Source organism: Athene cunicularia (assembly GCF_003259725.1).
Source record: "Athene cunicularia isolate RWA chromosome 7 unlocalized genomic scaffold, athCun1 chr7_part1, whole genome shotgun sequence".
Classification (NCBI taxonomy): domain Eukaryota; kingdom Metazoa; phylum Chordata; class Aves; order Strigiformes; family Strigidae; genus Athene; species Athene cunicularia.
The window spans coordinates 20,467,166-20,490,203 of record NW_020799107.1 but is presented as its reverse complement, the minus strand read 5'-3'; the positions used below and the strand labels follow the sequence as shown (position 1 = coordinate 20,490,203).

At 59.6% G+C, this 23,038-nt stretch overlaps 4 protein-coding genes across 9 annotated transcripts in view; 2 read left to right on the top strand and 2 right to left on the bottom strand.

Moving 5' to 3' along the window:
* RETREG2 (reticulophagy regulator family member 2) overlaps positions 1-2,314 on the top strand; it is a 51,417-nt gene extending 49,103 nt beyond the window's left edge. The window contains exon 10 of one of the 2 annotated variants that reach the window (XM_026852810.1): positions 280-2,314. In XM_026852810.1, coding sequence (XP_026708611.1) covers positions 280-322 — 43 coding nt within the window. In that variant the 3' untranslated portion in view covers positions 323-2,314. The remainder of the gene's footprint in view (positions 1-279) is intronic. The other variant, XM_026852811.1, reaches the window with a different exon arrangement.
* On the bottom strand, positions 1,307-10,063 carry ATG9A (autophagy related 9A). Its single transcript, XM_026852808.1, has 13 exons — positions 9,954-10,063; positions 8,560-8,624; positions 8,103-8,264; positions 7,858-7,999; positions 6,164-6,912; positions 5,699-5,852; positions 5,294-5,473; positions 4,163-4,408; positions 3,639-3,859; positions 3,129-3,246; positions 2,709-2,928; positions 2,423-2,565; positions 1,307-2,338 (listed from the first exon to the last, which is right to left on the bottom strand). The coding sequence occupies exons 2-13, from the start codon at positions 8,586-8,588 to the stop codon at positions 2,333-2,335; spliced, it is 2,370 nt and encodes a 789-aa protein (XP_026708609.1). The 5' UTR covers positions 8,589-8,624; positions 9,954-10,063; the 3' UTR covers positions 1,307-2,332.
* A 115-nt stretch (positions 10,064-10,178) lies between these two features.
* Positions 10,179-16,987, top strand: ANKZF1 (ankyrin repeat and zinc finger domain containing 1). Of its 5 annotated transcripts, none has more exons than XM_026852084.1 (16): positions 10,179-10,320; positions 10,550-10,552; positions 10,599-10,696; positions 11,075-11,177; positions 11,563-11,747; positions 12,007-12,122; positions 12,391-12,544; positions 12,773-12,995; positions 13,191-13,292; positions 13,503-13,658; positions 13,773-13,889; positions 14,310-14,583; positions 15,055-15,166; positions 15,290-15,457; positions 15,574-15,644; positions 16,220-16,987. In XM_026852084.1, exons 1-16 carry the CDS (start codon positions 10,194-10,196, stop codon positions 16,338-16,340), a joined length of 2,130 nt encoding a protein of 709 aa, XP_026707885.1. In that variant the 5' UTR covers positions 10,179-10,193; the 3' UTR covers positions 16,341-16,987. The 5 variants fall into 5 exon arrangements, with proteins under 5 accessions (XP_026707885.1, XP_026707882.1, XP_026707884.1 ...); XM_026852081.1 differs by having other exon boundaries at positions 13,479-13,658; XM_026852083.1 differs by lacking the exon at positions 10,550-10,552 and having other exon boundaries at positions 10,608-10,696; positions 13,479-13,658.
* A 61-nt stretch (positions 16,988-17,048) lies between these two features.
* GLB1L (galactosidase beta 1 like) lies at positions 17,049-22,817 on the bottom strand. Its single transcript, XM_026852087.1, has 17 exons — positions 22,793-22,817; positions 22,340-22,510; positions 21,722-21,894; positions 21,263-21,413; positions 20,990-21,050; positions 20,621-20,715; positions 20,061-20,241; positions 19,920-19,978; positions 19,630-19,751; positions 19,395-19,435; positions 18,982-19,100; positions 18,768-18,842; positions 18,602-18,691; positions 18,350-18,463; positions 17,923-18,054; positions 17,354-17,569; positions 17,049-17,277 (listed from the first exon to the last, which is right to left on the bottom strand). The coding sequence occupies exons 2-17, from the start codon at positions 22,451-22,453 to the stop codon at positions 17,059-17,061; spliced, it is 1,962 nt and encodes a 653-aa protein (XP_026707888.1). The 5' UTR covers positions 22,454-22,510; positions 22,793-22,817; the 3' UTR covers positions 17,049-17,058.
* Between the last annotated feature and the right edge of the window lie 221 nt (positions 22,818-23,038).

Below are 23,038 nucleotides of genomic sequence, written 5' to 3'. Positions count from 1 at the left end.
GCAGGGCCCTGCCCGCCGCAGAGGTCAGGCAGGACGGGGCGCTGCCCTCCCGGAGATAAATATAGCCCCTGCCTGCCCCCCCCTAGCCCGCGGGACGGAGCTCCCAGCCCCGCCGGAGCAGCCGAGGTAGCACTCGGCACCCCCGCAGCCGTCCAGGGGGGCCCCGCGGTGCCACAGGGCAAAGGGAAGACTCGAGACGGGCAGGGATGACACAGCCCATCTTTATTAGACGGCTCTACAGCGAGGGCACGGCGGGCGCCACCGCGCTCCCCCGGGGGGAGAGGAGGAGGAGGAGCAGCTCGCCATGCACATGGGACACTGACGACACAAGCAAAACATGCGTCAAGGACTCTGGCCTGCTCCTGCCCGGCCTCGGGCCTCTCCCTCCTGCCAGCCCCGGGACAGGCCCAGACGTTTTTCCTGCCCCAGGACGCTGCCAGCCACAGGAAAGCTTTGGGTTCCTGGGGAATTTGCTTTCAGTTTCCTTTTACCCTGCCACGACAGCCCCAAGGCAGAGCTGCTGCGGGGTTGTGGCCGCTCTGTGTGGGAGGACCCCAGCAGCACCCAGGTCCAGGGACCCTCTGCCTGGCTCAGTCCTGTCCCCTGCAGCAAAGACCTGATCCCCAGCCCAAGCTCTGCTCTACCATGCTCCACTTGGTCTCCCACAGACCCCAGAGCAGTGGGGTCTGTCCCTCCCCATCGCCACCCCCAAAGAGCCTGCCCCTGCGCGAGCACCCCAGCCCTGCTCCTGCCCTGGCTACCCGGGTGCACACGCCCCTGGGAGCGGGCAGCTCAGCAGCGTACCCAGCCCAGGCTCAAAGGGCAGAGGGCGAACAACCCAGCAGCGGGAGAGAGGTGGCCCTGAGCTGCGGGGAGGGCAGGGGAAAGGCTGCAGTGCTGGCGAGATGAATGCAAAGCCTTGTTAGCCGGGATGCAGATCTGCACAAGCTGCCAGTGGAAAAGAGGGAAACCAGAACGATGGTGGGAAGGTCATGTCTGAGGCCACACTGCACAGCTGGGCTCCCGATCCCCCACCACCCCCCCAAGGCTGGGCTGGGGACTATTCTCCTTCCCGGGTTCAGGGCACCCCTCCTTGCCCCACTAGGCATGAGCCAGCTGCTTGGTACATGGCCTTCACAGCAGCCAAAGCCACACTGAAAGCAAAAGGAAGGTTTTTGGAGGGAAGGAGGAGCTGGGAGCCCCCAGGTGAGATGTAGGATACACTGAAGCTTTGCTTGTGGGAGAGGAAAGGCCCAATACCACAGAAATGGCCACATCAGGAGGACAGACCTGATGTGCCACAGCCTGGGCATGGGAAAAAGGCCTTTATCATGCCTGGGGGAAGGGAACCAATAGACAGAGAACAAGACCTGCAGGGTGGGCTCCGAGGGGGCTGCGAGCACCCCTGGGAGATGCCGGGCTGCCCCATGCTGGGGTCTCTTTGGCACTGCAGGAGGGCCCACAGCAGCCCGCAGCCCATGGGCGCTGCACAGGGAGGACACTGCCCTAGCCCAGAGGTATGGCACAGAGGCTGCCAGCTGGGAGGGACATCAGGGACCCAGGACTTTCAGCCCACTGCCCCTTCCTCACGTGCAGGGGACAGGCCAGCTGTCGTGAGAGTCAGGGAAGGGCTGCAGCATCCCCGGATCCCAGCCAGAGCTGTTCCCACCAACTCTAGATCCTGCCCCTACCAACAGCAGCAGCAGCCGGGGCTCATCACTCTGCAGGGTGCTGGGGCAGAGATTGACTGCCCCGCTGCTGTCCTGCTCTGGGCTGAGGGGCACAACGTCGGTCCTCTCCAGAGGATGAGCATGGTCCTGGGCACCTCCTCAGGGCTGCAAGGGCAGGTGTGGTGCTACAGGCTGAGCTAGACCCCCCTGAATGGCTCCTGCCTTCACTCTGGAGACAGATCCCAGCTCCAGGCAGATATCTGGAGCTGGTGCCATCTCACATCCCCTCAAACAGTAGCTGCTGCTGCCACCTCCGAGCCAGTCCACAGCTGCCCGCTACTAGTCCTGTCACGTCAGCTTCGCAGGCTCTGCAGCGATCCTCCGACACGGACGACACAGATGTGAACACAGACACATGTATGTACTCACACACGCATTCACCCCACAAGAGTCAAGAGTGGCGTTGACACACGGCTGGACACAAGGTGCCACCGCAAAGCCGCCAGCCTGGCAGTTTTGTCTTTTCGGCAATTGATGGCAACGAAATGGAGCCCGGGACTAACCGGTCCACTCAGGACAGGAGAAGAATCAGGATGACGCCACATCCTGCTGCCCAGGCAGCTCCCAGTCTGCAAACCCCACGAGATCCCCAGTCTACAAGGCTATACCTGCAAGACAGAGAGGGGATGTGGCTCCTATTGGGACCATCCTAAGTACACGTTTCCTCTTTCAGCCACAGCCTTCACCCCTACCTTGTGGATCTGTGGTGGAAGCTCATCCTCTGAGCTCTCCTCTGGCACAGGCTCTGGGTGTCGCGCCGACTGCCCGTCCTCAGCCCAGCCTCCCAGCGGGAGGCGGGAGAAGTGTGATGGGGCTCTGTGTACTGTGCCCGGGTCTGCAGGACAGGCAAGGAGGAAGATTAGCTCCCTGGGGGACTGTGAGTCTTCAGAGGCAGGCACACTGCTCATGCCAGTCCTGACAGGGCATTGGATATGGGGCTTTGACCCAGAGCTCAGACCTCTGCCCTGGCTCTTGTACCTGTGATGCCACCGTATCGCCGCTGGAAGCCGGTCTGCAGCGTGGCTGTCTCCTCAGAAGACTGCCGTGGTGAAAAGGGGTAGCTGGCAGAACGAGGGATGGGGACAGGGGCACCCCGCTGAGCATCCAGCTCCTCGTGGGTGCTCTCCCCACTCTCGTCACTCTCTCGCCGGTGCCAAGTGTGACGCTCGGGCTCTAGCTGGGTGTGCTGCTTGTGCAACTTCAAGGCCAAAACACAGGTGAGTCAGCTGCGTGGGAGAGCCCAGACACCCAAACACACCCTCTCCCCAGAACTGTATACACACACACTGGTCTCGGCTCTCACTCTCACTGGTATCCCAGTCACTCCAGTTAGGTTACCCCAGTCCTGCCTGCCCTGGCCCCGTGCCTCTCTGGCTGGCCCAGCTCCAGGCTGCTCACCTCGTGCATGTAGAGTGCATGGAGACTCATCTCAGTGGAGGCGTACTCCGACAAGATCATGCTCTGTAGCTGACCCTCCCAGGCGCTGCTCCCCGAGCTCACGGTCCTCGCATCGGCACTGCCATGGGACACACAAGTGTTGTTTTCTTCCCAGTGCTCCCCTCACCGCCCAGCCCCTCTCCGCTCTCCTGTCAGGCTTGCAGAGACCCACTCCTGGGCTAGGTAGGAACAGGCCCTCTTGTAGCTTCTCCCCAGGTGCACATGGTGACCAGCCCTGCTGTGGCACTGCCTCTTCCCTACCACAGTGGTACCTACAGGAGAACACCAGAACCCCAACACTGTCCTTTGGCACCAGCCTAAGCACCCAACTCTGCTTATGAACATGTCCCTTACTGTACCAGGCTGCAGAGACAAATACCATTGTGCGTCCAGGACAATACAATGTCAGATGGACAAGGGTTTAAGGAATATGCAACGTGTCTGGTCACCCCTCTCCAGCCTGCAGCTTACCCAGAGGCTGTCATGGCACTGGCACCCCGAGGCTGGGCTCCCTCTCCATCCCTTCCTCCTGTCTGAAAGTTGCTGGGAGGCTGCTGGGCAGACTGGAGTGGGGAGAAGGAACGCAAGGCTGAGGCCACTTCTGAGAGATGGCGGGAGGCCTGTCCCTCCCGGCCCATGTGGAAGCCCAGTGCTGAGGAGCCAGCTATCACATTGGCAATCAGGCTGTGAGGCTGTGGAGTTGAAAGGGAGAGAATCACTGTCCTGTGCAGGCTTGGAGGGCTGATCCCTGCCAGCAGCACAGAACTGAGGCACCCCAGATCTCTCAGCCCCTCTCCCACCTCACAGAGCCCCAGGACAGCCTGTTGCCTTCTCTAGAAACCCAGCAACAGTCCCAGCTAGTGCTGGTCTATCACAATTTGCATCACCAGATACAGCCCAGAGAAGAGCAAAACTGCCCAGAGGGCCTGATTATCAGTTTTGTAGCACCCAGCAAGCACCCCAAGAACACCCCACATCCCCCCCACCCTGGGCACCTCTGACTCCGACTGCAGGGATTGGATGGAGCTGAAGAGGGCGTTTTCTGGGAGCACAGCCTGCTGAGCCAGCGCCACACTGCTGTCCCGGTGCACTCGCTCCTTCAGGAAGCCGATGAAGGCTGTGCTCTCACGGGGAGGCTGCCACTTGGGGTTGGTGATGGCAAAGTGCATGAGGGACAGCTCCGTCTTGCCATCCTCGGCCTGTTGGTAAATGGAGGCCTCCGTCTTTCCTGCTGACATCCACTGCGGAACACAGACACGTAATGAGGGATGGGATCTGCTTTACATCCCCACCAGGCCTGGGAATCCTGCGATTGGTCTGGGCAAAGCACGCAACACCCACATAAGCTGAGCCACAGCCCCACACGTAGCAGGCACTACACCAAAAGCCCCATCCATACTAGTTCAGCTCTCACAGCCTGGGAAAGAAGCAGCAAGTACAGTGTCTCCCACCTTGACCCCAGAATGTGCATCACTGCAAGGGAACTGGAGAGAGGGGGACTAGTCACAAAACATAGAGCTGAAAGCCTCGTCTTGTGCTCTCCAGCTCACAGCAGGAGTGACTACAGCCAACAAATGACTGTTCTTAAAAGCTTCCTGCCACAGTGAGTCCAACCCATCCCTAGTTCATGGCCTTGTCACTAGGCAGTCTTTCCTGGCAAGTAATCTAAATTCTCAGGCACAGGAAACAGATGGATCCCCTTTTCCTCCGCATTAGATTTTTACATAATGGAAAATGCTTCCCATCTCCCCGAGGCTGCCTCTCTCCTGGACACAAGCAGCCCAGCTTCCTTAAGTCAGTTCTCAGTGGTCACGCTTTCTAAATGCCCAAATATCCCTAAGCCTCTCCCAAGGACATAGGACTCTTGGTTGTGAAGAGAGGCAACAACATCAAACAAAGAAACAACAAAGCCTGGTTCACAAAATACCAGGTTAATAATCACAGCTGGGCCACAAGAGCGTTCTGGGGCTGGTGACCTGTGTTGGCAGCCCCAGACATCCTGCAGAGAGGCAGGTGGCTGGGCAGAGGGCTGCCAGGAGTGGTGAGTTACACCCTTTCATGCGTCCAAAGGACCAGGCATACTGGTGGGAAGCCCAGGCTGCTCTCCTGCCAGCCAGGGGACCTACCGCTGGGTGGCCATGCTGTCGCACGTCCATCTGAGCGAAGGAGCAAGTGTCACCCACACCCACCACCTCCACAGTGAAGTTGCGGAAGAAGTCAACGATGTCCAGGGACTTGGGACGCAGGCAGATGATGAGAATCAGGGGCGTAATGATGGGACTCAGGAGCTCCTCCAGGATGAAGACCTGAGCACAGAGATGATGGGCTCAGCACAAGCTTGAGGATGTCAAGAACCCACAAACCCAAAGCCAGACCCCATGTCCAACCCTCCATCTTCTGGGGCAGGGTGTCTCCAAGAAAGCTGCCTTGTTCCTCTGCCAGCGCAGGAGCTGCACAGCTCTCCAGCAGCTTCACTCTCCTGCAAGAGTGGGGGTGAGTCCCCATCCTAGCCCCACAAAAGCCAAACTCACCGCTTTGTACTGGAAAAGCTGGGCAAACTCGTCCCTGGTCTCGTAGCGGTGGGCATTGCCCTGCCAGTGGTCAGGCATGTAGTGGATGTGCGCCAGGATGACTCGCAGCAGCTGCTCTGGGCAAAACACCAGGTGCTGGTCGGGGATGAAAGACCTGTAGGACAGGGCAGGGAAGCATCACAGCATCACACCTCAATTGCTGGGAGGGCAGGGTGACCGGCTCGTGTCATGGCTCCACCTGTAGCCTTCACGCCCAAGCCAAAGCTTCCTGACAGCCCAGCCCACACAACCACTGCACACAAGGCCATCAATACTGCCTTCCCCTGACTCACCCCAGCCCTGCCCTTCACTCAGGCAGATTCACATTTACTTGCAACCAAAGAGCATGTTTGCATGGACAGTTGTCAGCCCCACTGCTCCCCACAGCGTTGCCAGAAGCACAGGGGGAGCACAGATCCATCTCACCTGCACACCGTAATGCCCACCCCGAGCAGGGTGACTGTGGTCAGGACATGCTCGACCGCCAGTACATCCTCATCATAGATGGTGAGAGCGATGAGCACAGCCAGGATGGAGCCAGCAAAGAAGGCCACGTTCTTGGCCACAATAGTGAGGAGTGGGGAGATAAAGCAGTTCATGTACTTGGAAGCCGGCTTGTAGCCCTTGCTGAGGCGTGAGTGCAGTTCATGGTCCAGCTCGTTGAAGTGACGGAGGTAACAGCGGCCATAGAGAGACCAGCAGCGGGCACCCAGGCTGCCCGGCTCCCGCTTCAGGATCTCCGTGTAGCTGAAGAAGGCATAGAGGATCTGCCAGATGAGGATGAGGGGGCAGAGGAGGAAGTTAGCAATGCCAATCCAGAGGATTCGAGTGCTGAGCTTCTCAGCCAGCTCCAGGCGGTTGCCGGCCCGCTTGTACTCAGCCTTTAGGCTCCACTCATTTTCAAAGAGGGAGCCAGGCCCCCAGAAGAAGATGAGCTCAAAGTTGTACTTGAGCCCACGCGTGTAGAAGACGGTGTCTCCCAGCAGAGGCAGGCGGAAGCGGATGGGCAGCAGTGACTTGTTCACCATGGCCACCATGTAGTTCTTGAAGCGAAGGATGCGGTGGTAGATGTCCAGCTCCGTCAGCTCCTTCTTGTGGATGCAGATTTGGTGCTCCTTCTGGATCTGCACGATGCGGGCCTGCACCTCCTGCCAGGTGTAGTAGGGCAGGGTGGACTGGAAGGGGGCAAGCAGCAGGGTTAGGGGCAGGATGCATCCAGGGACAGAGGCAGGCTGGGCTGAGTCCACCCAAACAGCAGGACCCAGTGCACCCCTTGGGGTGCTGACGAGGCACATGCAACACTGGGACACGAGGCACCGCCCTGCATCACTTCAGCCTGCGCCGAGCAAACCCCATTCCTTGCCCCCGTGCCCTTTACCCCTAGATTAGCACAGTTGACTTCCCCAGCCACTCATGTGCCAACTGCCTTGGAGGCACAAACACAGCTCCAGGCTCCCACAAGTCCTCCCAGAGCTGCCATTTGGAGTCAAGAGGGGAAGGGACTTAAGCAGTGTCTCAGAGGGAGCCTGTGGATAAGCTAGGGACAAACCAAGCTTCTTGGCTCACTCCACCTTCCTCAAAACACTGTCTCTTCTCAAAACACGTGCACACACCTTTTGATGTTGTCCATCAGAGCAAGGGCTCTGGACTAGGTTATACATGCAAGCCTCAAACCCCATCCTTTACACACCAAGCTCCAATGTGGTTTTCACCAACTAGGTAGCTCTGTGCCTCACTTTCCCCCCAGTGAACAAGGAAGATGATGTTGTCCACAACCCAGGAAAGTACAAAGATATCCTCACTTATGCCTTCTGTTGAAAGGCATCACAGAAAAGGCCATCACCGAAGAATAAACATATTGGGTGGCAGATGGCATAGGCATATGCCAGCAGGCAGAGAGGCAGGCTGGGCAGAGAGGGGTTAACATGGAATAAGTTGGCTGCTGGAGAAGAGGCTGAAAGGAAACCCATGTGATTACAGAGCAGAGGGAAAAGCGCATGGTACAGGACTCCTGGAGAAACTGGCTCCAGAGAGCAGCGCAGGCGAGCTTCTGAACACCCAGCAAATGCCCCCCATGTCCCTTAGTGTCCTCGCACGTGGCCCTGGGCCCAGCTACTTACCATGGGGATTCTGAGGGCATTGATGTAGAAGGAGTGAATCTCCCAATAGCAACAGATGTTGTAGATAAATTTGACAAGTCGGTGGATCCAGAAAACCCCAGCTATCACCAGGATGCAGATGAGGAAGCTGTTTGCCTGGATTCTGCAAACAAGAAAAGGCAAGTAGTGGGAAACAGGCCCTGGCAGGTGCCCTGAGTACCTGAGAAAGCAAGAGCAGTGGCTAACATGCCCTTCGCTGCTCCTACCTTGCACTGCAGACATTTGGAGGCAGGAAGGCATCTGGCAGAGTCACCTTAATGGGCTCACTCGGATGCTGGCTGTGATTTACCGCTTTGTTGGCAAAAAGGATGTCGTAATCAACGCAGCTAATAAGAAAGGTGGTGAATGCCACCACAAAGATGAATTGCCTGTGAAAAAAGGAAGCAGGTGTGAGGGAATCACTCTTCTGCCCCCATAACGCAGAGCAGACAGGGTCATGTGCCACTGAGGTGCATTCCCACAGTCATGGTGGCAGGAAAACTCAAAGGCACCAGTTCCTCAAAGTGGAATGAAGGTTTGGGGCATGGAGAACCCTAATGAAGGGGAGACAGGACAACTGTAAAGGGAGTGCTCCCATCCACCCAGCTGCAGGAGCTTGGCAACTTCCTGTGGCTGTTACCCAGGAGCTGTCACAGTTACAGCAGGTGGGGAACCTGCACTTACATGAGCTCAAAGATCTCTCCAATGAGCATGCAAGTGAAGCCATTCTTCTGATGCAAGTTATAGATGTGAAAGCTACAGTCAAGGAGAACAGTCTGGAGGACCCCTTCCCTCTGAGAAAGGATGGAGAGGCTTCTGTCCCACTGGCATTTTCAGCTTCCCAGCTGTCTCCCTCCACCACCAACAGAAAACCCCTCACACCTCTACTCAGCAGCAATCTTGTTCTCCACTGCAGAGAAACACACTCTGCTTGGGTACAGGACAGCTGGGGTAACAGGACTTGGCTCCATCCCAGATCCCTTCTTCCCTCACCCAACACCCAGAGCAGGGTCTGTCCCAGCACAGAGCAGAAACTCAGCCTTCCCTCAGACTGCACAAAGGTGGGCAGCACAGAGCAGGACAACACAGAGGCAGACAAAAATGCATTTAATACCACTGGCACCCATGACCAATAACCCCTGCTCCCAACCCCTGGTAATGTGGTTAGCATAACTAACACCATTTTATAAGGCAAGCAGCTATTCTTTGTGACTGAGCAAATCACCTATTAGTTCCCTTTTCCTCATTATCAGGCCTTGAAGGTCCTGTGAACCAAGTAGACAAACCAAACAGATTTCTTCTCCTCCCTACCAGCCTCAAGATTCCTGAATGCCAGACTGATTACTCCCTTCCACGCTGGCCTTGAAAGTCTGAGGCACCTGGCCAACCTGACAGCAGTGATGACCCTGTCACAGAACAGGGAGGTGTAACAGCACTCAGAACACTGTCTGCAAAATCAAGGAATTACAAGTCCTGAGTGGGAACTTGGACAGAACTGCTGCTGGACAGTGAGACCCAGGACACCCCAGTTGCCAAGGACACGTACACCACTGTCTGCTTCCTCCAAGGACTGAGTGACTTGTACTCTTTTATATGATTTTTGAGTCTAGATTACAATTGTTATACTGATACAGCAAACCATGTATTAAGACTTGATATGCAGAGTCCAGATGATTAGAAACCGTAAGTTAAGTGGTGCTATAAAATTCTGTACTATGCTACTTATAGATTTGTACTACACTGATTCTGCTTAAAGAAATCCTCTGCTACTCTGATTATGAACACTATGCTAATAATAAAATCCTGTCAAGAAAAATAAAGCTTTAAATGGAATTACAATTTAGCACCATCATTACTCTGCCAAGGATCCCTAAAAGAACCTCTCTGTCCCTTCGGTGTTGGGTGACAGCACCCCACATGCCACCACCAGCCCCTCTGGAGCTGCGTGGTGTCCTACAAAAAGGGGCAGAGGCTGCCCCAGCTCCGAGTTACACGAAACTCAGTGTTTCCATCAGCACTGAGAGCCCAGGAGGTGGTGAGGTGCATCCCGCCTGAACCCCACCCCTGCAAAAGGATATGCGAGAGAAGAACAGGTCCAGGTTCTCGATGTGGTGCCATGGAGCTGAAGGAAGGAGAAGCGCAGGGTGAGGGGCCCTCCGGCATACCCAGCCTTCCTGCGTGTGGGGCACAGCCCCACCTCTTTCCCCCGTCCCGGGCTCCCCGAGGCCGCAAACCAGCCGCACAGCCCCCACCCCCGGCTTCCCCCGGTCCCCGGCTGCTCTCCCCAACCCCGGCCACCTCTGCTGGGAGCAGGAGCGATGCCAGCCCCGGAGAGCAGGTCAGTTTTTGAGGCCGCCCGAGACCCCGAACTCCTGCGTGGGCTGACCCTCGTCACCGGAGTTGCCGCGGATGTGTGGGCCGCCGAGCCGGCACCAGGGAGCCACGGTGCGTGGGGGTCCGCGGGGCAGCGGTGGGGGGCAGTATTTGGCCAAGCTCATGTCTGCCAGCCCCAGGCCATGAAGAAGGAGCTCTGTCCCCGACACAGCTTGGGTGGCCGCGCTGGAGCTTGGCATGGGAGCTGCCTGGTGGGTGGGTAAATGGCCTTTCCTCGGTGTCACCCCGAGGTCCCCGAAGCTCTTCCTACAGCCGTAGGGCTCTTTCAGTGGCTGTGAAGAGACCCACCTTGCGGTGCAGCCAGGGGAGATGCTGAGCACAGCCCTTTCTTCCCGCAGCTGCCAGCAGCGAGGAGAGGGCCCCCGGGGTGCCGGAGCGGATGTGCTGCTCGACCTGCGGGCAGGTGTTCGGCAGCCGGGAGGAGCAGGTGAACAGGGCTGAGGTGGGAGCGGGGCTGGTGGGGTCCTGCTGTGGAGGCTCAGCCCCAGCACAGTGCAGTTCAGCACTGGCTGTTTCCCAGAGCTCCGCTGCCCACATCCTGTTGGGATCTGTCACTCAGATCCTGCATATTATCATTTAAAATGTAATTTATTGGAGGTAAACAGTGCGTGCAGCACAGGCCTGGGCCTGTTCAGGTTAACTGTTACATGGCAAACTCATTCATGTACCTTCGTCTTCCAGTCAGGATCTCCGCAGGGTGCCAGCATCAGTTTAGTCCTCAGGGTCTGACACATCAGGGCCTTTGCTGGTAGGGGTTTCCATGGACCCCCAGAACCCTGCTGGCTCATACCTCTTTCCTCCACAGACTGAGCACTACCATCTTGACTGGCACCGCTTCAATCTGAAGCAGCGACTCCTGGGGCACCAGACACTGCCAATGGAAGTGTTTGAGGAGAAAACCCGTGCAGGTGAGGAACTGGGCTTCCCCCAGCAGAGCCCAGAGGATGTCAGCAGTCTTGCTGGGGCTTTCTGTGTGGGTATAAAGCCCCCAGCTACCTCTGGCAGCTCAGGGTCCCTTTATTCTGCCCCTGTGGGGTGTCCTAGGGATCCAGCACTGCTCCTGAGCCCTGATGACTTGTTATGGGCAGAAGGGAGTGTTCTGTCTGAGCCATGCTTATGCATACCTGGGGATCCAGAGCCCCAGATGCCTGTCTTCCCAGCCCACAGCTCCCTTGTGATATGTGGGATATCAGGGCATTTCTGGGTTTGTGGGCTGGCATTTGGAGCCACCTGCAGATTTTTGGGAAAGCTGTTTTTTGATGTGTGCCCTGCTTCATTTTCTTTCTCTTGCAGGTGATGTTTCCAGCATCTCAGGGTCCGATTCCGAGAGCTCCGATGCAATCAGTGAGTCAGAGTTGCTGCCCTCTGCCAGTGACAGCACTGGGACACCCCTGGTACCCCGCTCCCACAAGGTGCTGCTCCGCAATGCAAAAGGCCAGCTCATCTCTGCCTACCGCTGTGTGCTGGGCACCGGGAAGGCAAGTCATAGCCCTGCTTGTTGGGAGGGTGGCACTGGGGTTTAGACATCTGCCTGACATCTCTCATGTCCTGTGATGTGAAGGGTGGTCTCTGGTGCCCGGTCAGAGCCCCAGGCTTGCGGGTGGCCTGCTTGTTGGCTCTGGGATGCTCCCAGAAACCTGCTTCTGGTGCAGCAGAGGGACTGGTCTTCATTCCAGGGGACAGCAAGGGGTACGAGATGATCCCATGGGTGCTATAACAAGGGTGTCTGTGTCTCAGGGTGGCACTGAGGAGCCTGCGGAGCTGATGGCATCACTGCAGAGCCTTGGTGCGAGCACGTGCTGGATTGTTTTGATGATGGGCGGTGGGCACTTTGCAGGAGCTGTGTTCCAGGGGTAAGTACAGGGGCATAGAGCTGGCGTTGCCCCCCTGGGCAAGGACAAGTGGGACTAGGCATTGGACAGCCTCCCTACTCTTCCACTGAAGTGCTTACTGCAGTCTGGGTACCTTCAGCTCCTAGTCTTTGTTTGGGAGTTGGCTAAGCCCAGTTGTGCTGCAGGAGAAGTATTAATCTTTAGGGCCCCAGAGGCAAGCTGCAAGCCCTCCGTGGTCCCAGGAGCATCAGCTCACCTTCTCTCCATGCCTGTCTGCCCCTCTCTGCAGCAACCAGGTGCAGGAGCACAAGACATTCCACCGCTACACGGTGCGAGCGCGGCGGGGCACAGCCCAGAGCCTACGGGACGCCCAGACCCCAGGGTCAGCACCCAGGTCGGCCGGAGCCTCCTTGCGGCGTTACAATGAGGCCGCGCTGCTCAAGGTGGGGCTGGGCCACAGCACTGGGCTCTCAGCAAGGACATGTGGTCATGGCTGGCTCGGCGGGGTGGTACCATACTGCTGCTGGGTGGCGTGGGTGGGGTGTGAGCTCTGAAAGTGGGTCAGGGCCCAACTGTGGCTGCTCTGTTCTGGATCTGTCCTGCTCCAGACCTACCTGCCTGTGCCCACACAGTGCACTCAGGACCTTGTGATGCCTCCCCTTCCTCCCCAGGATATTCAGGACCTGCTGGCAGCCTGGGCCCAGCACCTGAAGGAAGCTCAGCGCATCTTCCTGCGGGCCCCGCGCCACAACCGTGCACTGCTCTTTGGTGGCAGGAACCCGCCACTCACCTGGGGCGACCCTCGTGTCTGCCACATCCCTCTCAGCACCCGCAGGGCCACCCTGCGAGAGGTGCTGCGAGTCCACGCCATGCTGGCCAGCCTGCAGGTGTACGGTGAGTCAGCCCAGCCCTGGTGCCCCAGGGCCTGGGGGTCAGAGCAGGGGGGTGACATGGTCCTTTGTGTAATTCTACATGTGTTAGGGGGTGCTGCCCTATGGGGATGAGGTTCAAGCTCTCCAACCCTCAATTCCTGGAGACATGGGGTACTCCCTGTCCCCAGGCAGTGACAGGAACACCCTTGTTGCCCAGGGAAGGGCACGCCACTGGAGGACATCACTGGGTCCCCCCGGAAGGGCTGGCAGAAGAGGCAGCGGAAAGCAGAGATGGATCCCCCTCAGGAGAACACAAGTGGTGAGTTGAGCCATGGAGCAAGCAGCAGGGTCTGGTCTTATGGTGCAGGACCAGATTTGCAGCCCTGTGACAGAGTCTGGCCCCACAGCAGGGATCTGCAGCTTGTGGCATTGAGCTAGGCCAGAGAAGGGCAGGCTGTGCTTGACTGAGGGCCCTGAGTGATTCGTGCTGTGTGGGGGGCCTCAGCCCCTGTCTTATTAACCCCCTCAGGCCCAGAGGAGGAGGAGGAAGAGGAGAAGGAAAGCCCGTCAGGAGAGCTAGAGACTGTGGAAGTGACACTGGGGACCTTGGACCTCCGGGAGTTTGAAGTGATGCCCAAGCGAAACCGCAAAAGGAGGAAGAAAAGGGACAAGAAGGTGGAGAAAGGTGAGGGGGAAGAACTGGCTGGGGACAGTGTAGGAATGCAGCCGGGAAGGGCCTACTCCGGCTGGGGTGCAGGCTGGCCCTGGCCCTCTTCCTCACTGTGTGCTCCCTATGCAGGGCCCCGTGCCGAAGAGACGGGGTGCTATGGTACCCAGTGTGGGCAGCCCGACCTGGAGCTGGTGACAGAGCTGCAGGGGGAGGCTGGGGCTGAGCCCCTTCCCTGGAGTGATGCAAGTAAGTGGGGTCGGGAGCTGAGCTGGGTGGAGGCCTACCCCATTTGCTGGTGGCTTTGAAGCAGGGTGAAGAGTGTGTTATCATGCAGGTGACCAGAACAGCTGGATGTGGGGTGGCTGTAGTGCAGCCCCGTGCCTTCGAGGGAGGTGTGTGTTCAGACTCTGAACCCTGCGGGGCAGGAAGCACCTGGCTGAGCCACATGTGCTGGGGGGAGTTGGAGTGGCCTTATCTCAGTAGAGGGCTCTACTGCTGCCAGCAGTGCCGTGCCATGTCACAGACTGGACATGCTGGAGATCCTGCAGTGCCCAAATCCAGCTAGCAGGGTGATGCTTTAACTGCACCATTTGTGTTTCCTAGTCACACCAGAGCACTGCTCTTCCCAGGGAGCTGTCAGACTCCCCTCCTGTTCTTCCCTCGCAGGAGACCCTCAGACCCAGCTCCGCGATGCCCTGTTCACCGCCTGCAAAACGGGAGATGTGGGGACGCTGCAGCACCTCCTGGTTGTGCCAGAGAGCAGGGCCTTGCTGGCCGACAGCAAGGATGGGGAGGGCACACAGGCCCTGGATATGCCCTGGTCCCTGCTCAACCAGCCCGTGGATGAGCATGGCAGCACCCTGCTTCATGTGGCAGCACGGGCAGGGAAGGCCGAGGCTGTGTGCCTGCTGCTGGAGGCAGGGGCAGACCCTGCCCTCAGGTATGGCCGCAGGGCGCCCAGCGATTGGCAAGCACTTCCCCTGCTGTAGGAGCCCAACAGCTCCCTCCTGTCTCAGCCACAGGAGACTGGTGCCAGCTTTGTCCTGGGACAGCCAGGGTTGGTCTCTCCCAGCCAGGACTTGTTACTGGGTTTGTTACAGGAGGCCCAAGAGCTGAACCACCACTCACTCTGTCTGCCTGCCTGGTCTGGCACAGCAGCAGGCAGGCACTGCCCCAGAGTGCTCCCAGGTTTATTGGTAGACAGTTCAGTGGGTGGGGATGAGACCACCCTTTGCAGGGCATTTTTGATGCAAGAAGGGCAGGATTTGGGGAATTGCAGTGTACAGATAAGCAACTTTCCCCTCCTTGGCTGTGATACCCGGCAGTCATCTCTGGGAAGTTGCTGGGCTCACAGCCCAGTGGGATGTAGGCAGTGTGATGGCAGGGTGAGCTGGTCTTCCTTGTCTGGCAGAAATGGGCAGGACAGAACCCCCTACTGCGTCTCTGCTGACAAACCAACCCGCAATGCCTTCCGCAAGTTCATGGTGGACCATCCAGACAAGTATGACTACAGCCGTGCCCAGGTGGGTGCCTGCCCTCTGCCCTCGCCTTCCGAGGTCCGGGGGACCCCAGAGCAAAGAACCCCTTGATCACCCGTGCCTTTGCCCCTGGCTCAGTGGGAGATGCCAACTGCCCTCTGTCCCCAGGTGCCAGGGCCCCTGACACAGGAGATGGAGGCCAGGAAGCTGGAGAAGAAGCGGGCGCAAAAAGCCCAGCGGAAGCAGCGGGAGCAGGTGCAGCGGGAGGAGCGGCAGCGCTGGGAGCAGGAGCAGGGGGAGAAGCAGCGGTTCGCAGCGCTATCCGACAGGGAGAAGGTGAGGCCGTGTGTGGGGAAGGGGGTGCAGCCCAGCTGGGGCAGCGCCGGCACGGTGGGCTCTGGGCACAGCAGCTCCCAGGGGCTGGGGGTGCTGAGCAGTCTCTCTGCTCCCAGAGGGCGCTGGCTGCTGAGCGGAGACTGGCTGCACAGCTGCAGGACGCCAGCACAACTCTGGCCAACATCAGGTAACAGCCCCTGCAGACAAACTCTCCCACGTCAGCACAGCTGTTCCTTGCCCTTCTTGCTCCAGTTCTCATTTCCAGTCTAAAGCTATTCCTGTCCACTCACTTCCCAGTAGTGCCTGTGTAACAGCTTTCTCCTCTTGCCCTGCCCCCCTGAAATATTTTGCAAAGGATGACTTGGTCCACTTGCAGCCATATCTATGGGAAACCATCCCCACACACAGCCACTCCTGTGCCTCAGTCCCTGACCCAACATCTCATGTCCACAGGCTTGTGGGCTGCCAACTCTGCCCGTGCTGATCTGGGCAGGGGCTTGACAACCCTGTGTGGGGCCAAATTCCCCCACAGTCAGCCTGCCTCAAAGTGCCTCACACCACACTTCCACGCAGCATCTTCCCCAGGGAGTGTGTCCTGGCCAGGCTGCTGGGTGAGCACAGCAGCCCCGCCAGACCAGGGGAGCCCCAGCTTGCTCCTGCTGCTCGTGTCTCGCATCACAGCCCAGGCAGTGAATCCTCTCCTCCTCTAACCCTCTTGCAAGTGTCCCCTTCGCTTAGGGCCACCTCCGCTCTTTCCTGCAGACGTTGTTGGCATTGTGGAGAGTCCCTGCTGGGCCGGATCCCTTTCCATTACCTCGACTTCTCCTTCTGCTCCACGGCCTGCCTGCAAACGCACCGCCGGGCCCGGGCCAGCCACACGTAAGGCTGGGGACTGCTGTCACCTGCCGAGGACTGGTGTGGAGACACAGCTGTGCAGTGAGGGAGAGCCTGTGAAGCAGTGCTGGTCACGGGGACTGAGCTGTCCCTGTCCCTCTCTGGGGCAACTCTGGCAAGGATCTGGGCATGAATGTCACCCTGGGTGGTGACTCTGGGAACATTACAGCTGAGATGTCCCCAGGTGCTAGTGTGAGCTGCCAGGAGTGTTTCCCTGGCCTGGCTCCAGCTGGGGGTCCCGCTGCCAGCTTTTCTCATGGCTACCTCGTAGGCTGCTGTCCTTGGTGGTGGGACAGATCCTGACACCGCAGCCTGAGCTGCCTCTGGGCACCCTCTGGGCTGTGCTTCACCATCTCCTTTCCTGGATGCCATCAGAATCTCACCCCTATCATGTTAGCAACTACCTCCTCTGCTTGCATTGTCAGTAAAGAGGTGCCTTGACCCCCTAGGCAGTGGGGGAGTCAGCATGAGTGCTGGAACTGTTTGGGACAAGCGTGGGATTAACATGCAAAATTCTGGACCATTTTCTCCTTAGCACAGATCCAGCCTGGCCCCAGAGGAGGGCAGGAGCTCTGGATGTCCATGCCAGGACCTGTGCCTCTTTCCTAAGGCCCTGCAGCCCCTCCACTCACCCCTGTGCTTCACCAGCCCCCTGCCCTCCCTGCAGCCCCAGTACAAGGCCATGCCGGCGCCCGGCCACTCTGTGTTTATTCTGTGGCCTTGGTGCTTCTGCTGAGGGTCCTGTTGAAGAGGGGTCGGTCGAGGAAGAGCAAGAGAGGGGTGGCAGGTGCCCACTCCAGCTCCAGCACTGTGATGTTGTTGGGGCGGCCAATGTGCAGGACTGAGCCAGGCACAAAGAGGGTCTGTTGCGGCCCGCGGCGGGGCCAGTACCGGCCCAGATTGAAGCCGTTTATCCACAGCTGGCCCTGTGAAGATTGAGAGGGGACTGAGCTGTGCCTCTCTCCACCCTCCCGCCTCTCTCCTGGCTACACACCGCCTTACCTTGCTCCAACCTGGGAACTTCACAAAGGTGTCCCAGGCGATGCCAGGGGTCTCAAAGGTCCCAGTGTAGAAGGCTGGCCCTGCTCTGCCCCCCCTGGTTGATTTCGGCAGGGCAGTGTGGGGCCAGCCCTGCTGGACGGCAGTGTCTATGGCCAGGGGATAGATCAACCAGTTGCTGAGAGGACTGGAGTCTAAGGAGAGGTTCCCCAGCAAGCCCTGAGACAGAGCAGGAGGGAAAATGAAGCAGCAGCAAAATCTGCCACAGGCAGTAGGATGTTTGTCTTCCCGAGGGCACATCCTCCTCACAGCAGTGGAGGTGGGAGGGGATCCCCTGAGGGGCTGCACAGCCCTGGCTGTCATGGCAGTGTAACTGGCAGACTGGGGTGACAACCTCAAGGCCTTATCCTGGTCCTGGTGGGTTTGCCAGGAGCAGGGTATGGGAGGATGTGAGATTAACCAGGGAGCAGGTCTGGGGGTGGCAGGGAGTCTGTCACGGGATGCAGGAGAGGGGGTTTGGCCATGTGGGTGCCTAGGCCATCCCCTCGAGCCCCACGGCCCTCTCCCCTCACCTTGAAGTCACTGATGTTGGCTCCAAAGTTGATCCTGCCCATGTTCTCCAGGAGCACATCCAGGGTGTCCCCTGCCCTGCCCGTCACATGCAGCTCCCTCTGCCCGTCCCGCTCCAGCGTCCCCTGGTACTCCTGCAGCCACAGGGTTGGCATAGCTACCTCGTGCCTGGATCCTACTGCCCCAGTCACTGCCAGCAGCCTGCCAGCATTGCATCCTGCTGCCTGCCCTCCCTGAACCAGCCTAGGGCTGCCCTTTTCCCCCACAGGGGACAAGTTTGGGCCAGAGGGCGACCCCACAAGGGTTCAGTGTGGTTCTTGGCACCCTGGCTGTCCCCAAGACCCTGGCAGGGCAGAGCTCCACTGCCTGCAGGTCCCACAGCCCTCCTGAGAGGCCAGGCCAAGGACGGGTGTGCTCCCGCAGCCTCACCTTCTGCAGCATCACGTAGCCACGGTCACAGACACTGTGGGGGTGAGCCTCCAGTGTGGCTGGGTCCAGGACATCCCGGGGCAGCTGTGTGTGGTACACCATGAAGCCATGGGCCTGCGGGACACAGCAGAGCAGCACAGAAAGGGAAATGGGTCTGGAGACAAGCCCTGCTCCACCACCCTGTAGCCAGGGCAGGATAGACAAGCCTAAGAGCATCTTCCCCAAGGTCCCCCACTGCACCCAGCCCCTCACCTGCTTTATGGCCTCAAAGGTGAGGGGGAACTGGCTCTGGATGGGCCCAGAGGGACACAGCACATCCAAGACGTCCAGGAGGTTGGCATACTGCAGAGAGGGATGGGCACTGGGCAGTGGGGCAGTGCCAGGCCCGGGCAGCACAGTCCTAGGGGTAAGCACTCACCTTCCTCAGGGCCACCCAGCCATAGGCATATTTGGGGGTGGCAGGTGGCATTGGACCGACTGGCAGGGGCTGGAACTGAACAGCAAACTGTCAGCTGCCCCCCAGGGCGAGCAGGGAGATGTCTCCTGCCCTGCCTTGTCCCCCTGGGTCTCCACTTCCCTGGCACAGGCAGCGGTGCCCAGTGCTGTCCCCCTCCTCCTGCCAGGCTCAGCACCTTACTGATGATTGTGCGGATGGCAAACAGCTTCTCAGTGGGGTCTCCTGCCTCTGAGAGAGGGGCATCATAGTCATAGCTGGTGGTCACTGGTTTGTACTGGTCCTTGAAGTCAGCTCCTGGCCAGGGAAGTGATGGGAGCTGGAGGAAAGGGCTCTGGCAGAGCCCAGAGCATGGACCCCAGCCCCAGGCTGACTGTGAGGCAATGGAGGGGGGCATGGCCCAGAACTGGGGCCCCCTGCTTGGGGACAAAAGGAGTCCCTGGTGGGGGACAGGCTTGGGTTCAGAGGCCCTTAGGTATGTGTCAGCCTGCCCTGTGGGAACCTGAAACAGACTCCTTGGGGGTGGCCAAGGAAAGTCCCCCCAGCCCCACAGTGTGGTCCCCACCTTCCCCAGGGCAGGGCCCTACTCACCGCTCCAGTAGGCAAAACTGGTCCCCCCATGGAACATGTACCTACGGGACACCCCAAAGAGTCCTGTGAGCACCCCACAGACCCAACAGAGGCTCACCCACCACTGCCCCTGCCCTGCTCCACCAGCAGTCCCAGCCCTGCCTGCCTCCCCATGCCCAAGACCTGCGGGACAATGCTGGCAGAGGGGAGGGCATCACCCCCCCAGGCTGTGCCACCCCGCCAGATGACTACTTACATGTTGACACTGGCTCCCAGCTGCAGCATTTCCTCCAGCCCCTGGGCCACCTGCGCCGAGCTGGTGCTGGCATGAGCCTCCCCCCAGTAGTCCAGCCAGCCCGTGTAGTACTCGGAGTTCACCTGGGGGAGCAAAGGACTGTCACCTGCCTGGAGTTGGAGCTCCTGGCATGCCTCTGTGAGCCACATCCCCCCTTCTCTCCTGCAGCCTCACCCCCTCACCCAGCCCCTCTGCCTCCCCAAAGCCATCGCAAGTCATTCCCCATCCCACAGCACCCATGCCGAGCTCACCAGGGGTCCCTTCGGCTCGACCTGGCGCTGGGCACCAAACGCCTCTGTCACATTGGAGTCTGCAGAGGTGGAGGGAGGAAGGTTGGAGGACAGAGCAGGGACCCCATCCTCTCTCCTCCTCCTTCTCCCTCATAAGGGTACCTGGCCCAAAGTCGATGGTGGCATAGAGCCCCTGCAAGGTGCCGCAGCGCAGCTCCTCCGCCCGCGTGCTGTCAGTAGTGAAGAGCACAACTTCGTTCCCCAGCAGCGCCCGAAAGGAGCCCAGCAGATGCTGCAGGTACCCATGGTCACAGGCATAGTAGCTCCCGTATTCATTCTCCACCTGTGAGCAGGGCAGGGACTGGCACCCAGCATGGACATGGCAGGGCTGCAGCCAGGTTCTGCCACCCACTGGGATGAGCACCCGGCTTCCCCCTGACATCATCGGATGGCATGACAAACCCCAAGTGGGTCCTGAGAATGACCTTCCAGCCCCACCAAGACCCCCAGCTCTTCCAGTGTCCCTCACACCACAGCTAGGGTGGTGGCAGATACCCCAGAGTCCCAGCCCTTGGATTTAAACCCAGGTCCAAAGGTTGGGAAGGATTTATCTACGAGCTGTGCCGGATGAGGTCATGGTGTAGGGGGTATAGGTGGCTTTTTGGGGCACATCCAAAGATGATCCAGAGCAGGGCAGTGGGCTGGCTCCCACAGCACCCCACCTGCACGCTGATGATGTTCCCCCCATGCTGGTACAGGTGTGGCTTGATCTTGGGTAGCAGGACACGGAGCCAGGAGTCCACAGCTGACAGGTAGGCTGGGGGGACAGAGGGCAGCTCAGTTCAGCTGCAGTGTCCACCCCAGCCCACCCACAGACAGCCCTGCCAGGAGGAGGATGGAGCAGATGAGGTAGGGCCAAGCACGATGGGGAAGGGGAGATGGAGGATGAACTATGGACCTCCCAAAAAATGAAGAAGAGGATGGAGAGACCCAGCACACAGAGCTGGCAGGTGCATGAAGAGAGACCAGCATGCTAGGACTGGTATCAGGCTGTAAGGACATGGTGGCCTGAACCCCATGCTGAGGCTCACCGGGGTCGGAGGAGCGCAGGACGATGTCTGGTTTCCACAGCAGCCAGGCAGGCAGGCCACCCTGGAGAAACATGCGCAGCAGAGAGAGAGGCAGAGAAACTGCTCAGCAGCCCAGGCTGGCAACACAGCTGAAACCTGGCCAGCACAATGCTCATGTTTGGCCCTGGAGTGGCACATGCCCCGCGGGGCAGCAGCCTGGGCATGGCTAGCATGGCACTGGGGTCAGCATGCCAGCCAGAAGGGCCAACCCCGCTGTGCAGGTCTGGGGCTCACCATCTCCCACTCTGCACAGATGTAGGGCCCCGGCCGCAGGATCACCAGAAGTCCCAGCTCGGCTGTCAGATCCAGGAAGGCTTCCACGTCCCGGTCCCCAGCAAAGTCATAAAGCCCCGGCAGCGGCTCGTGGTAGTTCCAGGGGATGTAGCTGGGTGAGAAGAGGGATCAGCATGTGGAGGCTAAGGGCAAGCTAGCACAATGGGGAACCATCCCACAGGCTGGTCTCTCTGCTCTTGGGAATGGGCCCTCAGCCTGGGCCGGGGATGACAACTGGGGCTGGACTGTGACTGGCAGAGAGGTCCTGGGGCTCCCAGTCAGCCCAGTACAAGGGCTGGTCCCCACTCCCTGTGATCAGACAACACCCTTGCTTCTGTCCCTTCTCTGGGGACCCCAGAGACCCTGAGGGGCTGTGGTAGCTGTGAGCTGGGCACCGTCGGGGCTGCCCCTGTCGCTTACACCTGCACGGCGCTGAGCCCGCTCATGTACATCTTGAGGAGCCGGTCCCTCCAGGCGGGGCGCGGGACACGGGCATAGTGGATGCTGCCCGAGATGTAGCGGAAAGGGGCACCATCCTTGCGGAAGCAGTCCTCCTTGTAATCCAGCTGGAAGGAGCGTGCCAGGGATGAGGCCTGCGGGAGTGGGACAGTGCTGGGGGGGGCTGCAGACCCTCCCCAAGCCCAGCCACCCCTGTCCATGCTCCCTGGGACAGGGACTGATGGGGGCTGGTGCCTGGGGGGGACCCTCCCTCCCCATCTTCAGGGCAGGATTGAGGCAGGTACCATGCTGTCCTGGGAGAGACAAAGGGACAAGCAGGGCAGCCATTTGCACCGCCTGATGCCCCACCCAGCGGCTGATCTGGTGGCATTTTGGGTGACGGGTGCTGGGAGGGCAGGCAGGGAGCTGAGGGCAGGAGCAGGCCATTGGGGCAGGACACGGGCCGCAGCAGACAGGAGCCATAGCAGGAAGAGCGGGACACAGGGAGGAAAGCAAGGCAGATCCCGGAGCCGTCCCAGCAGACCCTTCGCAATTCAGCCCCATGCACTTCTCCCAAACTTTCCACCCGTGTTTGCTAACCTGCGTGTGCAGAAGCCCTGCCACCAGCAGCAAGGCGAGAGCCGGCAGCCCCATCGCCGCTGGGCGCTCAATGGGCCCGGGACGGGGGACGGAGGGGGACGTGGACACCAGCATCACATGATTCTTGTCCGCCAGCGCCAGGCGCTTCCTCCAGGTCCTAAGTGCAGGCAGCTGGAACAGCGGCGCCGCTGGGAAGGAGTGTGGCGTGGGGGCGTGAGCAGCTCTGGCCCCCCACGCCTGGTCCAGATGCACGTCACCCCCCCCCAAAGCTTGCCCAGCCCGGGGTGCAGGCAGCACACCACCGCCCCAGCCAGCTCCAGTGCCCAGTGCCCCGCGGGGTGGCGGGTGACACACGTGGGGGGACACGCAGCCTCATAAAAGTGTCACCACCGGACAAAATGCCTTTGCGGGAGCTCAGCCCGCCTGTTTGATCAGAGAGGTGGTGATGGAAACCTCGGTTATGGCTCCGGTAAGGTGGATGCTGCTGCTGTCTGAAGGAAAGGGAGAAGTCCCTGGACCGAGGGCCGGAGCCTGGTCACTGACAGAGCTGGTGACAGAGCTGGTGACAGGGGTGCCGGGGAGGTGCGGCAGGGCAGGGCGAGGGGGTGATGCTTTACCGGGGTGGCCTTGCCGTCTCTGTCCCCTGCACCGCCGACCAGCCCGCCCGGGCGAGGGGCCTGGCTCACCGGGGCCAGCTCC

What these genes read in the sequence shown, in the direction of transcription:
- ATG9A (XM_026852808.1), bottom strand. Translation starts at nt 8,588, where the DNA reads ATGCTCATTGGAGAGATCTTTGAGCTCAT. An exon ending in GACAGCATGGCCACCCAGCG is followed by an intron (nt 4,409 to 5,293) that starts GTAGGTCCCCTG and finishes TGTGTTCCGCAG; the next exon opens with TGGATGTCAGCAGGAAAGAC. An exon ending in AGTGCCATGACAGCCTCTGG is followed by an intron (nt 3,247 to 3,638) that starts GTAAGCTGCAGG and finishes GTCCCATGGCAG; the next exon opens with TGCCGATGCGAGGACCGTGA.
- ANKZF1 (XM_026852081.1), top strand. Translation starts at nt 10,194, where the DNA reads ATGCCAGCCCCGGAGAGCAGGTCAGTTTTTGAGGCCGCCCGAGACCCC. An exon ending in GCAGGAGCTGTGTTCCAGGG is followed by an intron (nt 12,123 to 12,390) that starts GTAAGTACAGGG and finishes CCCTCTCTGCAG; the next exon opens with CAACCAGGTGCAGGAGCACA. An exon ending in CGCTATCCGACAGGGAGAAG is followed by an intron (nt 15,458 to 15,573) that starts GTGAGGCCGTGT and finishes CTCTGCTCCCAG; the next exon opens with AGGGCGCTGGCTGCTGAGCG.
- GLB1L (XM_026852087.1), bottom strand. Translation starts at nt 22,453, where the DNA reads ATGCTGGTGTCCACGTCCCCCTCCGTCCCCCGTCCCGGGCCCATTGAG. An exon ending in CAGGGCTTCTGCACACGCAG is followed by an intron (nt 21,895 to 22,339) that starts GTTAGCAAACAC and finishes CCACTCCCGCAG; the next exon opens with GCCTCATCCCTGGCACGCTC. An exon ending in GGGCTCAGCGCCGTGCAGGT is followed by an intron (nt 21,414 to 21,721) that starts GTAAGCGACAGG and finishes CTTCTCACCCAG; the next exon opens with CTACATCCCCTGGAACTACC.